At 42.2% G+C, this 16,527-nt stretch overlaps 2 protein-coding genes across 2 annotated transcripts; both read right to left on the reverse strand.

Annotated features, from left to right (window-relative positions):
- Positions 1–742: 742 nt before the first annotated feature.
- On the reverse strand, positions 743–2,528 carry LOC118103824 (homeodomain-interacting protein kinase 3). Its single transcript, XM_047339224.1, has 6 exons — positions 2,428–2,528; positions 2,203–2,326; positions 1,987–2,106; positions 1,797–1,889; positions 1,525–1,688; positions 743–1,406 (listed from the first exon to the last, which is right to left on the reverse strand). Coding segments are annotated over exons 1-6 (867 nt in total). The 5' UTR covers positions 2,430–2,528; the 3' UTR covers positions 743–1,042.
- Positions 2,529–2,558: 30 nt separating this feature from the next.
- Positions 2,559–3,730, reverse strand: LOC124851422 (homeodomain-interacting protein kinase 3-like). Its single transcript, XM_047339223.1, has 4 exons — positions 3,526–3,730; positions 3,051–3,202; positions 2,741–2,932; positions 2,559–2,606 (listed from the first exon to the last, which is right to left on the reverse strand). The coding sequence occupies exons 1-4, from the start codon at positions 3,566–3,568 to the stop codon at positions 2,559–2,561; spliced, it is 435 nt and encodes a 144-aa protein (XP_047195179.1). The 5' UTR covers positions 3,569–3,730.
- Positions 3,731–16,527: the final 12,797 nt, after the last annotated feature.

Raw genomic sequence — 16,527 nt, forward strand, 5'->3', positions numbered from 1 at the left:
CAGGCTTGTCCTAGACCTGCTCTTAGTTAGGCTGCTATAGGTCTAGAAGGTCGGGGGACACATGACACACGGAGCTTCTCTTTCCAGCTTCTCCTTCCTCTTCTCAATCGTTATCACATCAAAGTAATTCATATCCCATCAATACATGTTACTGACTTGACTTCTTCCCCGGAGTCCCTTTGCCTTATCGTCCGCAGATCCAGGGCCGCGGCTGTGGCCACATCATGGATTAGGATCTGTGGATCACGTATCAGAGGTCGTAATGGTGGATCCAGTATGGCGGATTCTGCATCGTGCTGGCTGATCGTGATAATAAAGGCAGATCCTTTATCGTGTTGGCATCAGATACTGGTAGTGGACCACGACCGAGGTGGCAGCTGATGATGGATCCTAATGGCGGCAGTGGACAATGACTGTGGACTATAGTGGCAACCGATCTTGATGGTGGATCATGATCTTGCTGGCTGCTGACCATAGACTATGATTGCAGCAGGACTGCTCGATACATAGTATTTCTCCTCAGACACTTGACCATTCATGACATTAATCCACCAATTCACTGACCTTCAGTTATACTTCAAAATGTTTACCCTTATCAATGCTGCTAAAACCTTTATCTTGATGTTCTCCTTTACACTTGACATCCATTGCACTTCTGTCCGTCCTGGGAGAGGGATCCCTCACATGTGGCTCTCTCTGAGGTTTCTACGTTCTTTTTTCCCTGTTAAAAGGGTTTTTAAGTAGTTTTTCCTTACTCTTGTTGAGGGTTAAGGGCAGAGGATGTCACACCATGTCAAAGCCCTATGAGACAAATTGTGATTTGTGAATATGGGCCATACAAATAAAATTTGATTGATTGATTGATTAAAATGTAGTAAGAATATCACACAGTATTAAAAAGTATTAAAACCATTAAATGCAGTAAAAGGTATTAAAATGTAGTAAAAAAGTATTAATAAAACATTAAAATTTTAAAAACTAGTATTATGTACATGTACAATGCATATTAAAATAGAAAAACACCAATAAAGAAATAAATAATTCAGTCCTCCGGTTTTGGACGGCAGCAGCTTGTGAGTCTTGAGAAGAATTTTCTAATTCTTCTCAGCAGCGTTCTCTTGCCGCCCGAGGAGGCTGTGGCTGCAGCGGCAGCCTTGTCAGAACGGCAGGAGACTTCCTCCCTGGTGTCATCATCTCCGATGGACGACCAGACCGAGGTATCTCTGGAGTTGATAGTCAGGTCAGAACACCAGGACAGTTCACTGGTGGCACTTGTAAAGTCTAGAGCCTCCACAGAATCCCAGGAGACTTCGTCCATGGATCCAGAGTAGCCACTGTCTGAGGTTGAACAGTGGACGCTGTCCTCAGTGGGGCAGACCCTCATTGCTTCTTGGGAGGTGGTCAGACTGGATGAGGGAAGACAATCAATTAGTAAATCAGTCACTGTCAATTAATGAAAACCATCAGTCCATCCAACCTGATGTGTTGTTTAGTTCCAGTGTGAAAGGACATGTGGTCACTTACTAGTCTCTGCTGTGGACGTCCTCCCTCAGGTGGCTCATGGAAATGAAGGGCAGCTCCAGAGCTTGACGAGGAGAGATCCTCTCATCCCCGTCAAGATGCAGCAGCCCCTCCAACAGAGACACAAAGGCCATGCGGTCTTCCATCTCAGCCAACTTTGGATGGATCTGGATTTGAAAACAGGTTTCAGGTCAGATGATCCAGCTCCCGATTGACAGATAAATAACTGGTACAGATCCAGTCTTTACTTGTACAACACATGAGAGAGTACTCGCATGAATCAGGCCATTGAGGGAGTTCGGCAGCTCGATGAAGCCCTCCTCTTCCTCTGTTTCCACATTATTAACAGCAGTGTATTCTTCTGCAGTCTGAAGGAACAAAAATAAATAAAGATGAGAACAGGGCAGTATGATTTAAAAAGGCTCCATTAAAATTCTCAAACATAGAAGAACATGTTTACTCTACCATCAGTCTCCATGATGGACTGTCTTCACCCTCCTCTTCGATGAAGAACTGCTCGCTGTACTTTCCAGCACGGAGCAGGTGGTCCTGCGGCTGGCCCAGCATTGTCACCATGTTCTTCATCTGCAGACAGAATACACATCATGACAATCACATCCGCTTACATTCTCTATGAATATGAAAAATAAATTAAAATCAATTTTGTTAGATGATAAATACCATTTGATATTTGCATTCAACGGAGAACAGGTTTTGAGCCAGGTACAGGAACGCCAGTACGCACCCGACCCCCCACACATCGACGGCCTCGGAGAATGGAAGACCCAGAGAGATCTCTGGAGCCCTGAGAAGGAAAGACATGAGCCACAGATGAAAAATCTGTTGAAACATTTCAGGGCAGAGAAAATAATGTCGCTAAACAGATGCTGTGCAGGATGAACTCACATGTACCCACACGGCTGGATCTCCGTCCCAGCTCGACTTGGGACGCCATAATGGCGCAGCCAAGATCAATTAACTTAACCCTGAGTGGCTGATCCTTCATGTTAACGAACATAACGTTGTCTGGTTTTATGTCAGTGTGCAAGCCTGAGACCTTCCAGGGCATCCAAGGCCACCAAGAGCTGCAGGGACACAAAGAATACACAACATTTCGAATTTCTTTCCATGTGTTGTTGTTAGGTGTTAAGTTTAGGTTTTGGGGATCTCTCTAACAAAAGAGTGTTGGTTTCATGATGCACTGATCTCTGCTACATACCTGCTTGGCAACTGGGCGGATCTCATGTAGAGGATGGTGCTCCCACTCTCGCTGCTCTAGCATGTCATAAAGACTCATGTCCAGCCTCTCAAACACCAAACAGGTCTGTTCCATGTGCTGGAATTCTTCATGGAACTTGACCATGTTGGTGAGATCCGCATCCAGGTCACTGATGACTTTCAGCATGGTAACCTGAAGAGAGAAGAGGAGACATGATGAGACAAGACTATCAACAGTTTGATCAGCTTCATGTTCTGATGGAGCACAACACCTGAGCACAGGAATATAAACAAAGACTTCAGTCTCATACCTCCTGCTCAATGTCCTGGGCGACCTCGTGTCCTTCAGGATTTTCACAGCCACGATCTGTTTGGTCTTCCCCTAGAAAGTCCAGGACCGAATAGGAGGAAGAGCTGCTGTCCAGCGTCTGGCCGGCCTGAGCATCAGGTGCTGTCAGTGAAACTGGAGAGAGATGGTGGAGACAGAATATGTGATGTGGGTGTTTTCAGTGTGAGAGATTCATTCAGTCAACACAATATGAACAAACGCACAACAGGAGTCACATGTCTTTGCTATGCTATGCTAGCAGAAGTAGCCAAGCTAGCAGAAGTAGCCATGCTAGCAGAAGTAACTAGCCTCTAATATCTTCCTCTTCACACGCACACATCGGAAACACCGCACACAAGCTCTTAACCAAGGACACACACAGGTTGCACATTACAATAGCTTCTTCTGCTAGCATAGCTTCTTCTGCTAGCATAGCTACTCTGTTTTCAGAGTCTTACCTGAGGCAGCAGAAGGATCTTCTGGAGTTTCCCACGATGACATGATGTCCAGTGTTTGCAGTTCAATAATGAGAAGCTGAGAATTGATCTGTAATCCAGAGTCTTCTTGCTTGTGTGTCTCTCTCCAACTGTCAAAGGTGAACTGAGCCCTTTACATCAAAGCTCTGCTGCTGTGACCTCACAACACAAGGGTTGTCTTTTTGTTGTTGTTTTTTAAAATTCAAATGAGAATTTGAGGGCTTTAATTTGTTGTTGAATCAAAGCATTCATGGTCCATGTATGTCCGAGATACAGAACATCGTGTTTTGATGGCGTGTAATCAAACTGTGACGAAAAATCGATCTTTGAGTTAGTTTGTATCTCCATCTTGTTGAGATGACACTCATCTCAATTTGAAGTTGATCTGATGTAAGCCCTGGTACAAGTACCTCAAAGTAAAAATGTGAAAAATGGCCACTAAAGTCAAAATGGCAGGCTTCCTGTTTGGTCTAGCATATCTATCCAAGAGACTTATTTGTTTCTTATGAAAAGACACATGTCCCTATCGATTTTTGTACATGTCGGCCAATCGTAGTGCCGGGGCTGCACTTTAGGGGGCGCTAGTCAGTTATTACCTACAGACTAATATATCTGTTCAAGTAGGGGCTCTGATGTAGCGTGAGCAATTTTGTGTCAATTGGACAATGTTACAACAACTTAATTTTCACACTGATCAGTAGGTGGCGCTATGACCCTGAACTAATATTAATATATGGATGTGTTCAGGTCAGGATTGTGATCATAGGTCAGTAGTTCGGAGCCGGTTGGATAATGCAGAGTAAATTTACAAAGTACTTCCTGTTTCATGGCGAATCAGTAGGTGGCGCTATGACACTGAGGAAATATTGACACATAGAGCTGTTCAGGCTTAGACTATAATCATGAGACAGAAGTTTGGTAGTGATAGGACAATGCACACTGGAGTTATGACAACATCGTGTCCTTTGGCGAAGGATGATCCTTCGCCGCACCGCAATGTTTACACGGTTTGAGGCAATGTCACAATTCTGACCATGGTCCTATGACTTGACTGAGCTCTTTTGAGCTGTATATTGTAAAGCAGCCAGGAGCAGTTCATCAAAGAATAAAACATGTCACTTCCTTTAGCCAGCAGGTGGTGCTGTGATTTTAAGTCATGATTTCTGTGTAGATGTCATCAGGCCGGGACTCTTGTCTTACATGTCTAGTTTGGACTCGATTGGACCATGTATGTCTGAGATACAGAACCTCATGTTTTGATGGCGTGTAATCAAACTTAGACGCCACGCCACGGTCACACCGTGTAGACATCGATCTTTGAGTTAGTTTTATCTCCATCTTGTTTAAATGACACTCATCTCAATTTGAAGTTGATCTGATGAAAGCCCTGGGACAAGTTCGTCAAAGTAAAAATGTGAAAATGGCCACTAAAGTAAAAATGGCGGGCTTCTTGTTTGGTCTAGCATATCTATCCAAGAGACTTATTTGTTTCTTATGAAAAGACACATGTCCCTATCGATTTTGTACATGTCGGCCAATCGTAGTGCCGGGGCTGCACTTTAGGGGGCGCTAGTCAGTTATTTTGCCACGCCCTTTCCTTAAAACCATCTGAATGTCTGCAGGGGGGGCTGTTGTTACACAAATGTAGTTTGAGGGAGGTTGAACCTCCAACACCGAAGTTATAGTAATTCCGTGTGTCACGGCGAGTTGATGAACTTTGATGCCACGCCACTATTATGGCGTTTGATGAAAAGTCACAGTAATGTTATGCCTACATTATCCATGTCTTGAGACCCATTTGATACAGTTTGACATGGCTGCGAGCAGTGGGTGAGGAGGAATACCTCCAAGTGTAAGACGTTCCAAAAACAAGACATTTCTTGTTTCCACCAAGGGGCGCTGTGATTTTAAGTCAAGATTTCTGTGTAGATGTCATCAGGCCGGGACTTTTGTTTTACATGTCTAGTTTGGAGTCGATTGGACCATGTATGTCCGAGATACAGAACCTCGTGTTTTGATGGCGTGTAATCAAACCTTGATGCCACGCCACGGTCACGCTGTGTGATGAAAAATCGATCTTTTAGTTAATTTTTATCTCCATCTTGTTGTGATGACACTCAGATGAAAGCCCTGGGACAAGTTCTCAAAGTAAAATGTGGAATATGGCCAAAATGGCCACTAAATGCAAAATGGCGGGCTTCCTGCTGCGTTTTTCATAATGCTCCTTGAGACTTTTTTGTATGACTGGTCACGATACACCTGGCCTACATTTTTTGTGAAGATCGGTCAAAGGGAAACCTAGGGGCTGCGTTCCAGGTGGCGCTGTTGAGCCATTTTGCCACGCCCATTTCAAATTACTCCAGAATACGTACATTTTCACCACTTTCTAATTTTCAGCAAAGTTTCATAACCTTTTGAGCATGTTAAAGCCCTCAAAAAGCCAATTCATTTGGGTTAGAAAAATAATGAATTATCATATTGCTAGTATCTTTGTCTCTTTCTGCCCATTCCGTTGTCAATCTACTTGAAATGTTACACACTGTCTCGTTCTCCATGTACAAAGCAGAAGTTTTGTAGATTAGAAGTAGAATCCATTGTTTCACCTACATGTGCTGATCTATCCAAGGAGCGAGGGCCCTTTAATACTCCTCGCACCTTTAACTTTACATTGAAGTTCTTAAACCATCATCAGAAATACAACTTTTCATCACTGTGTTGGGATAGAGTCGTGATTGCCATTTTGTCTGTGATTCAAAGTTTGAAAATGGTCTGTTCATGTTTGTTTACACCCTCCATGTCTTTTCCTTTTTTTTTTATGTGCCTTTTACCAAATAGAATTTTCCTTAATCTTGTTGATAATTTTCAACAAGAATTTGATCAAGTGCCTTTCTGAAACAGATATAAAACTTATAAAATGTTATGTTTCCATGTAAATAAACGATGTATTTCATTGGCTCTTTTTGTGAATGTAAATCAACGAAATAACCAGTGTCTGCCTGTGGAATTACAGGATTTAATCTGAATTTGTTTGTTCTCTAAAGCTAATGTACGATTTTTCCTCTTCACATTTGCAATATGTTGTCCAACATCAGAGTTTAAAGGTTAACACTGCATCAAATGATAACATGAAGTCAGCTTAGAGGACAACATTTATCCGCGAGAGGGAACAGGGAAAGAGAGGGCCTCCTCCACTGGCCAGTAGTGGTCAGTTGGAGCAAGTCTGAGACTGGGAGAGGCTGATGGATGGGGGCCAGCGACTTACAGTCCCATCACATATTGTCACTACCACCCTAAGACCTGACCTGATAATCTGGTCTAATACCCTGTGCATCGTCTACTTTTTAGAATTGACAGTACCCTAGGTGGATAATGTTGATGAAGCAAATGAGAGGAAAAGGCTGTGGTATGCAGACCTTGCATTTGAGGCACAGCAATGTGGCTGGAAAGCAATAGCTTGCCCTGTGGAGGTTGGCTGCACCATTAGGTTGCACAAAGATCTGGAGATCCATCGACAAGCCGTGCGCCGGACCATAAAAGAAACATCACACACTGCAGAACGCTGCAGCCAATGGCTCTGGATCAGGAGGAAAGATCCCAACTGGGCCCCAATATGCTAGGGACATGCACCCAGGTCTGATCAACCTGTGGTGGGCCTGCCTTAAAAGAGGATGTCTTGTGATTAAAAGACCTAAACACCTGATGACGCTAAGGTACACAGCTGAAGATATGTCCCTAACATCCGCTGGTGGTCACTAACATCCGCTAACATCAACTGGCAATAGGCATTAATTGCTGCGGTCAAACGTACAAGGAATATTCTCCATCTTGTCCTATGTTCTAAAATGGTACAGAGTTTAGTTTAAAAAGGCTAAAGAGGTAATGATGTCTGATCTACTGAGCAGCCACATGGCTTTCATAGTACTGCCATAATACCCAGCAGCCAGTCAGATTTACCTTTATCCTCAGCGTACCCTCAAGTTCGGCCTGTATCATTGATCAGAAGGTCAAAACACTTGATGACGCTAAGGTGTACAACTGAAGTTATGTCCCTAACATCCGCTGGTGGCCCTTAACACCTGCTAACATCTAATGTTTTTTTTGTGGTAATTTGTGCAGAAGACCTTCAGACGTACAAGGGATAGTCTACATCTTATCCTATATATTAAATCATATAAACTCTTGTTGCTTTTTACATAAGTGAGATATAAAAAATATGTTGCAGTTGTAATATTTCCATCTTCCTTCAGAAATTTAACTCCAAAATTGAATTAGTTGAGATCTCAAATTTCCTTCAAAATGAAGACAAACACAATCAAGTAACACTGTAATGATTTACGGTGATAGTCAGCAGCAACTGTGTCTTATTCTGAAAATATCTGACAGTTAGATGCTTAGTATCGCTATTTGATCACCAGCCATAATGAGGTCACTCTACTCTGCCTTATACAGCTTGTTGGAGCTAAGTTCAGGTGAAGGTGCTGATGGCTGATGAATTAAAGGAAGAAACTAAACTTGCACCTGTGAAACAGTGAATTTTCAGCTTGTAAAACAGCAAAACTTTAGTCTCAGTGGAATAAATCCTAAGAACAAATTTTTCGATTTTGAATCTTTTAATAATTGTTTTAAATATGGGAGGGAACCGGAGCACCTGGAGAAAAGCCACAACAAGACTTAAGTCTGAGTGGAATAAATACTGAGAGCAAATAATTCCATTTTATACATTTTATTCATTTTTATAAATGTGGGGATAACAGGAGCACCTGGAGAAAACATATTTAAATTTGAAAGTGAAGCTATCGGAATAACATCATCCACCTTTTATCTCCGGAAGAAGGAAGAGAAGCCTGCTCTGAAAGAGGAGAAGACGCCAGGCTTTTTGCACAGGCGTCTTTTCAAAGAGGAGCTAATTGATATCTCAAGTTCTGGATCTCTTAAAAGAAAGGAAACCAATAGCATCTCTGGACAAGGCCACTTCTTACACAACTCCTTGAAAATGACCTCGTCAAGGATTGTGTTGGGGTTGAAAGTTGAGTCAATGTCTTTGACCTCGGCCCATATTCTCTCCAGCAGATGATGACTTGTGTCTGTGATGGCGACGTCAGTCCAGGTCACCTTTGCCTTATTATAGATTCGTGTGATGAGCTGGTCCAAGAGAACACATTTTATATCTGTCTGCTGCCAGCATCTTTGCAATCTTCTCCCTGGAGTTCCTGTCTGATGATGCTGAGTTCTCCTTTTCTTTGCTGACCTCTGATGATGTTGTCTGCTTCGATCCTTTCTCCTCAATTCTGTTGAACACTGCTGGTGCTGACTTCTTCGGTCTTTTATTCCCTCCGCTGCTGACCTCTGATGATGATGACTGCTTCGATCTTTTCTCCTCAATGCTGCTGACCTCTGCTGGTGTTGACTGCTTTGATCTTTTATTCCCACTGCTGCTGACCTCTGATGATGATGACTGCTTCGATCTTTTCTCCTCAATGCTGCTGCACACTGCTGGTGTTGACTGCTTTGATCTTTTATTCCCACTGCTGCTGACCTCTGATGATGACGTCTGCTTCGTTCCTTTCTCCTCAATGCTGCTGACCACTGCTGGTGTTGACTGCTTCGATCTTTTATTCTCACTGCTGCTGACCTCTGATGATGAAGTCTGCTTCGATCCTTTCTTCTCAATTCTGTTGAACACTGCTGGTGCTGACTTCTTCTGTCTTTTCTTCCCTCCGCTGCTGACCTCTGATGATGATGACTGCTTCGATCTTTTCTCCTCAATGCTGCTGACCTCTGATGATGATGACTGCTTGTTTGTTTCCAGTGAGTCGATGGCCATAAAAGCCTCTGACACCCTTTTTGTGTGGCAGTTAACTTGGTTGTTCAGCCACCAGCTTATCAAGGACAGAAAACAAAACACCCTGGTCTGAATGTCTGCATATATGCCCCTGTGTGCCTTAGGAACAGCAACCTTTTTCACTGGACCTGAACTAATGTCTGAATTCCTTCCAGGTGCGATGTGCGCATAGATGAGATCTGAAAGCTGTTTTGTGAATACAAGAACCTTTTCAGATGGAGGCTTTTTCAGTGTTTGGAATGCAGAACTTTCATTTCCACCTCCCGGCTTCTCCTTCTCCAGAAGCACAGCGTCAATACTAGCCATCAATTATTGTATCGTCAGCCTCCTATTGACTTTGGTCTCCTCCTTGAATTTTTTCGCGACCCCTGTCAGTATTTGAAGCGTCCCTGCTGTGGCAAAAGTCTTTATGAAAAGACTATTGATCGTCCTCATTCCTTTACTGATTGAGAGGTTTGGCTGTGGAGATTCCTTTCCATTTTTGCTTTCCTTATTGATTGACTCAATAATTTCATCTAAAGCCATATCAATCTCTGGAGAAAACGATGAATTGAGAAAGAGGCTGTCATTGAACTCATTAAAGAAGTCTGTGATGTCAGTCAAACTATTGTTGATTGTTTCCTGGACAAGCATCTTCCCACTGTCCATACTGCTTGTTGTTGAACCTCCTCTGAGGAACTACCTGACTTGGAGCTGACTCCTGAAGAGTGGGAGCTTGAAGAGGTCCTACACATCCGAATGGGATCATCTGAGCGTCCTGTTCCTCTGAGGAAATGGCCCGACTTCGCCTGCGCGATTGACACTCGAGCAAGAGTTGGATTTTTGCATCTTCCTTTAACGTCTCGCAGGCATAACAGATCATCTTCTGGACTTTAGCAGGGTTAATGAGGCGGGTTGGTATAGGCTTCTCAGAGCTCACACAGGTGGAGCTTGCAGACAAGGTGGAGTTGACAGTCTGTCACCTCCTCTACAACCAAGTCTGTGAGCTTATCCAAACTCTTAGACTTTGTTGTGCCTGGTGAAAGACTGTCGTTGAGAGCGTCGCCCAGAATGGACCGAACTTCTTCCTCAGACAAGGGTGCATGGGGACATCGCTTTGCAATGGCATTTGAAACGGTCGTCATTAACTTCAGCAGAAGATCTGCCAACATAAATGTTGTAGCTTCATCCGTTTTTTTTATGCAGCGGAGTGCCGTCTATTCACACTCCTTAACAGTATGTTGTATTACCTTGTGTCCCTAAGATGCACTTTTTGGTTTTTAATTAAAATGCAGCTAATTGAGTGCAAGTGTTAGGCTGTCATATATTCAGTGAGTGAGTATTCTCAGCTAAAGCTACATAATTTTAGTCCTTTTGAAACAACTTCTCAGTAGTTGGACTTTTTATATCATGTTTGTGCATGAAAGCACTTTTGAGTCTGTTAAAAATGGCTGAAGTTACTGAATTATGCATGTTGTATTACCTTGTGTCCTTAAGATGCAACTTTTTGGTTTTTAATTAAAATGCAGCTAATTGAGTGTAAAAGGGAATATTTCCCTCTCTAGCATCGCCACCTGCTGGTCGTTTTGGTTTATCATTAACCTTGTTTTATTGTGTTGGCATACAGTGATATTCTGTACTATCTCAGGTTCAAACTGCACCATCTTTTTATTAAATAAATTTGAGAAGTGGAACATTTTCCTCGATTTGGGTCATTGTCATTAAGGGGTGATGGTGGGTCCCGAAGCCAGACCAGTGGAGAACCACTGGTCTTGAGTCATAGACTTAGCACATGAAGGACACCAGGGAGTAGATCTTACTAAGCAGAGACTGCATAAATTATATTGGTGGCCGCAAATGGACAAATGTGTACAGACGAATGTAGCGTGAGGGAAGCGGGGAAAATGAGGGATTACAAAAATGCCACCTGGGGAATTTCACCTCCAGGAAAAAACTAAACTCTTTTGTTTGCAACAGCACAGGTTCGTTGATATCACGGGGCAAGAGACGTGTTTTACTCGTAGAAAAGAAACTTTTATTTAACTCAAATGCATAAATCAACAAAAAGCAAAATGAAACAAACAATCAACAGAACACAAATTATCATATGAAATTAAACACTTTAGACAAGAGAAAAGGTACAGGGCTGGGACTTACCACGGCGACAAAAACCAAAGAAAAAAGGGAAGGATTAATAAACTAACCAACCATGACACTGCAAACCACCAGGGATTGGGTCGCCACCTCAGGCCCACAGCACCTGTCCAACAATAAAAAGATAATTAAAACATGTCACAAGTGTTAAATCAATACTGGTGAAGACAAACAAAACACTGAAAACAAAATAACAAAATAAACCAAATCCAAACCAATATAAAGAACAATTTGAAAGTAACAAACAATAACTACGTACAAAATGATTATTATGTCAACTCAGGTAACAAAAATGGGATAACAATATTGATAAAACTTAAAAAAAAATAATGCTTTCTCATCTTTAGCCTTTTGACCAAAAAACTAACTTTTCCTGCTGACTTGTTGCCTTTTTTTGCTTATTCTCTTTAGCTTAGCTAGCTTAGCTTCCGCTAGCAGTCCCTCGACTTGTCCCGTGCAGCCGGGAGCCCAGGGCGGCTGGGTGACTGTCCGGAGGGGGCATAGTGCCACCCTTAAAAAGCCCACGATTAAAGACCCACCAGCTCACATTTCAAATAGATTTTCTCCACTCAGCGACGCACCCGTTGAGAAGCAAACTCTGGTCATTGGTGACTCGGTTCTGAGAAACGTGAGGTTAGCGACACCAGCGACCATAGTCAATTGTATTCCAGGGGCCAGAGCCGCGACATCGAATCCAAACTGAAGCTGCTGGCTAAAACTAAACGTAAATACAGTAAGATCGTAATTCACGCCGGCAGCAACTACTCTCGTCGATGTCGGAGGTCACTAAAGTTAATGTGGAGTCGGTGTGTCGGACACAGTAATTTTCTCTGGCCCTCTCCCTAACACAACAGGTGATGACATGTTTAGCCGCATGTTGTCTTTTAACCGCTGGCTGTCGAGGTGGTGTCCTGTAAACGGTGTGGGCTTTGTAGATAATTGGCAAACTTTTTGGAGGAAACCTGGTCTTGTTAGGAGAGACGGCGTTCATCCCACTTGGGATGGAGCATCTCTTATCTGGAATATTACCCAGTCTATTAAATGACAACCCAGAGTTGGGACCAGGACGCAGAGCTGCAGTGCTAAACACGTCTCTGCGCCCCCTCTGGATCAGTCACACAACCACAAACCCATAGAGATTGTGTCTGTCCACCGTCCCGTAACATTATTTAAATCAAACAATAACAGAGGGAGAATTCCACACAAAAATCTAATACAAATTAACACAACCTCTGCAACAACTCAGGAAATAAAGACTTTTAAATGTGGTCTGTTAAACATAAGATCATTGTCATCAAAGGCTATTTTAGTTAATGAACTAGTCTCAGATCATAAAATAGATTTATTGTCCCTCACTGAGACGTGGCTGCATCCTGATGAATATGTCAGTCTAAATGAATCTACTCCCCCCAGTCATGTAAATACACACGTTCCCAGAGAATTTGGTCGAGGAGGTGGAGTTGCTGCTATTTTTAACTCCAGTCTATTAATTAATCCTAAACCTAAACTAAGCTACAACTCATTTGAATGTCTTGTTCTTAGTCTTCCACGCTAATCCAAGAAACACCAACAGCCAATCATATTTGCTGTAGTTTACCGTGCCCTGGGGCTTATACTGAATTTTTAACAGAATTCCCTGAGTTTTTATCAAACCTAGTCCTAAAGACCGATAAAATTATTATTGTTGGTGACTTTAATATTCATGTTGACAATAATAAAGATAGCCTTAGCGTAGCATTTATTTCGCAATTAGACTCAATTGGTTTCAGTCAGGTGTACACCAACCTACTCATTGTTGTAACCACACACTTGACCTTATATTATCATACGGTGTCAAAATTGAAAATCTAACAGTACTTCCGCGCAATCCAATTCTATCAGACCATAATTTAATAACCTTCGATTTTTCACTATCAGAATATATGCCACTAATAATGAACTCATTTTCAAGATGTTTACCTGATAGTGCTGTAGCTAAATTTAAGGAAATAATTCCGATTACATTTAAACCCGTACTATCCGTCGATATAAACAACAAATTCATTAAAAACCCTAGCTCCACTGAGATTGACCATCTCGTCGATAGCTCTGTAAAGTCATTACGACTAACATTAGACTCAATAGCGCCTCTAAAAAAGAAACATATAAAACATAGTAAATTAGCTCCGTGGTATAATTCCAAGACACATGAGTTAAAACAAGTATCAAGAAAACTAGAAAGGAAGTGGCGCTCCAGCAACCGTGTTGAAAATCTCCTAGACTGGAAGAATAGTGTTAAAGCATATAAGAAGGCCCTCCACAAAGCAAGAGCTGCCTACTATTCAAAACTAATAGAAGAGAATAAAAACAACCCCAGGTTTCTCTTCAGCACTGTAGCCAGGCTGACTGAGAGTCACACCTCCACCGAACCCAGTATTCCTCGATCCCTAAATAGCAATATCTTTATGAATTTCTTTAATGATAAAATTATAACCATTAGAAATCAAATCAACCATCTCCTGCCCTCAATTGGCACTAATACCCCATCAAGAATAGAAAACTCAGAAACGGCCAAGAATCCTACCAATTATTTAGACAGCTTCTCTCTGATCAGCCTCGATCAGCTGACCAAAATAATCTCATCTTCTAAACCAACAACTTGTATCTCAGACCCCATTCCTACAAAATTACTTAAAGAAATTCTGCCCCTAATTGACAGTTCATTACTGAACACAATCAATCTGTCATTATCATCAGGATATGTACCACAGTCTTTTAAAATAGCTGTAATCAAACCCCTCCTCAAAAAACCCACCTTAGACCCAGAGGTTTTAGCCAATTATCGTCCGATATCTAATCTCCCCTTCCTGTCTAAAATCCTAGAAAAAGTTGTAGCCAATCAGCTGTGTGAGTTTCTCCAGGAAAATAATATATATGAAGACTTTCAGTCAGGGTTTAGAGCCAATCACAGCACAGAGACAGCCTTGGCAAAAGTCACTAATGATCTTCTAATAGCTTCAGATCAGGGGTTTGTGTCTGTCCTCGTTCTGTTAGATCTTAGTGCAGCATTTGACACAATTGACCATAATATTTTATTACAGAGACTAGAACAGTTAATTAGCATTAAAGGAACCGCCTAAAATGGTTTAAATCCTATTTTTCAGACCGCTCCCAATTCGTGCAAATTAATGATGAGTCATCTGTGCGCACCAAAGTTAACCATGGTGTTCCACAAGGCTCTGTGCTCGGCCCAATTTTATTCTCATTATATATGCTTCCACTTGGAAACATTATCAGGACACACTCGGTAAATTTCCACTGCTATGCGGATGACACCCAGTTATACTTGTCAATAAAACCTGAACAAAGTAATCAAATAACTAAACTCCAAGCATGTCTCAAGGACATAAAAACCTGGATGACCCGCAATTTTCTCTTATTAAACTCAGATAAAACAGAGGTTCTAATACTTGGCCCTAAACACCTTAGAGATACATTATCTAACGATATAGCTGCGCTAGACGACATTGCCCTTGCTTCCAATGAAACAGTCAGGAACTGGGAGTGATCTTCGATCCTGATTTATCCTTTAATTCTCACTTAAAACAAATTTCTAGGACAGCCTTTTTCACTTGCGTAATATCTCCAAAATCAGACATGTCCTTTCTCAAAGGATGCAGAAAAACTAATCCACGCCTTTGTTACATCCAGACTGGATTATTGTAATTCCTTATTATCAGGCTCCAGCAGTAAGTCGTTAAAGACTCTGCAGCTTGTCCAAAATGCCGCAGCACGTGTCCTGACAAGAACCAAGAAAAGAGAGCACATTTTTCTCAGTATTAGCTTCGCTACACTGGCTTCCGGTTAAATCTAGAATAGAATTTAAAATTCTCCTCCTCACCTTCAAGGCCCTTAACAATATGGCACCATTATATCTTAAAGAGCTGTTAGTACCTTACCAACCCACTAGAGCACTGCGCTCCCAGAATTCAGGCTTACTTGTCGTCCCTAAAGTCTCTAAAAGTAGAGTAGGAGCCAGAGCTTTCAGCTATCAAGCTCCTCTCCTGTGGAATCATCTCCCACTTTCAGTTCGGGAGGCAGACACCATCTGTACGTTTAAGAGTAGGCTTAAAACCTTCCTTTTTGATAACGCTTATAGTTAGAGCTGGTCCAGGCTTGTCCTAGACCTGCTCTTAGTTAGGCTGCTATAGGTTTAGAAGGTCGGGGACACATGACACACGAGCTTCTCTTTCCAGCTTCTCCTTCCTCTTCTCAATCTTTATCACATCAAAGTAATTCATATCCCATCAATACATGTTACTGACTTGACTTCTTCCGGAGTCCTTTGCCTTATTGTCCGCAGACCCAGGGCCGCGGCTGTGGCCACATCATGGATTAGGATCTGTGGATCACGTATCAGAGGTCGTAATGGTGGATCCAGTATGGCGGACTCTGCATCGTGCTGGCTGATCGTGATAACAAAGGCAGATCCTTTATCGTGTTGGCATCAGATACTGGTAGTGGACCACGACCGAGGTGGCAGCTGATGGTGGATCCTAATGGCGGCAGTGGACAATAACTGTGGACTATAGTGGCATCCGATCTTGATGGTGGATCATGATCTTGCTGGCTGCTGACCATGGACTATGATTGCAGCAGGACTGCTCGATACATAGTATTTCTCCTCAGACACTTGACCATTAATGACATTAATCCACCAATTCACTGACCTTCAGTTATACTTCAAAATGTTTACCTAATCAATGCTGCTAAAACCTTTATCTTGATGTTCTCCTTTACACTTGACATCCATTGCACTTCTGTCCGTCCTGGGAGAGGGATCCTCACATGTGCTCTCTGAGGTTTCTACTTCTTTTTTTTCCTGTTAAAAGGGTTTTAAGTAGTTTTTCCTTACTCTTGTTGAGGGTTAAGGGCAGAGGATGTCACACCATGTTGTAGCCCTATGAGACAAATTGTGATTTGTGAATATGGGCTATACAAATAAAATTTGATTGATTGATTGATTGATA

Source organism: Hippoglossus stenolepis, unplaced genomic scaffold (assembly GCF_022539355.2).
Source record: "Hippoglossus stenolepis isolate QCI-W04-F060 unplaced genomic scaffold, HSTE1.2 HiC_scaffold_28, whole genome shotgun sequence".
Classification (NCBI taxonomy): Eukaryota; Metazoa; Chordata; class Actinopteri; order Pleuronectiformes; family Pleuronectidae; genus Hippoglossus; species Hippoglossus stenolepis.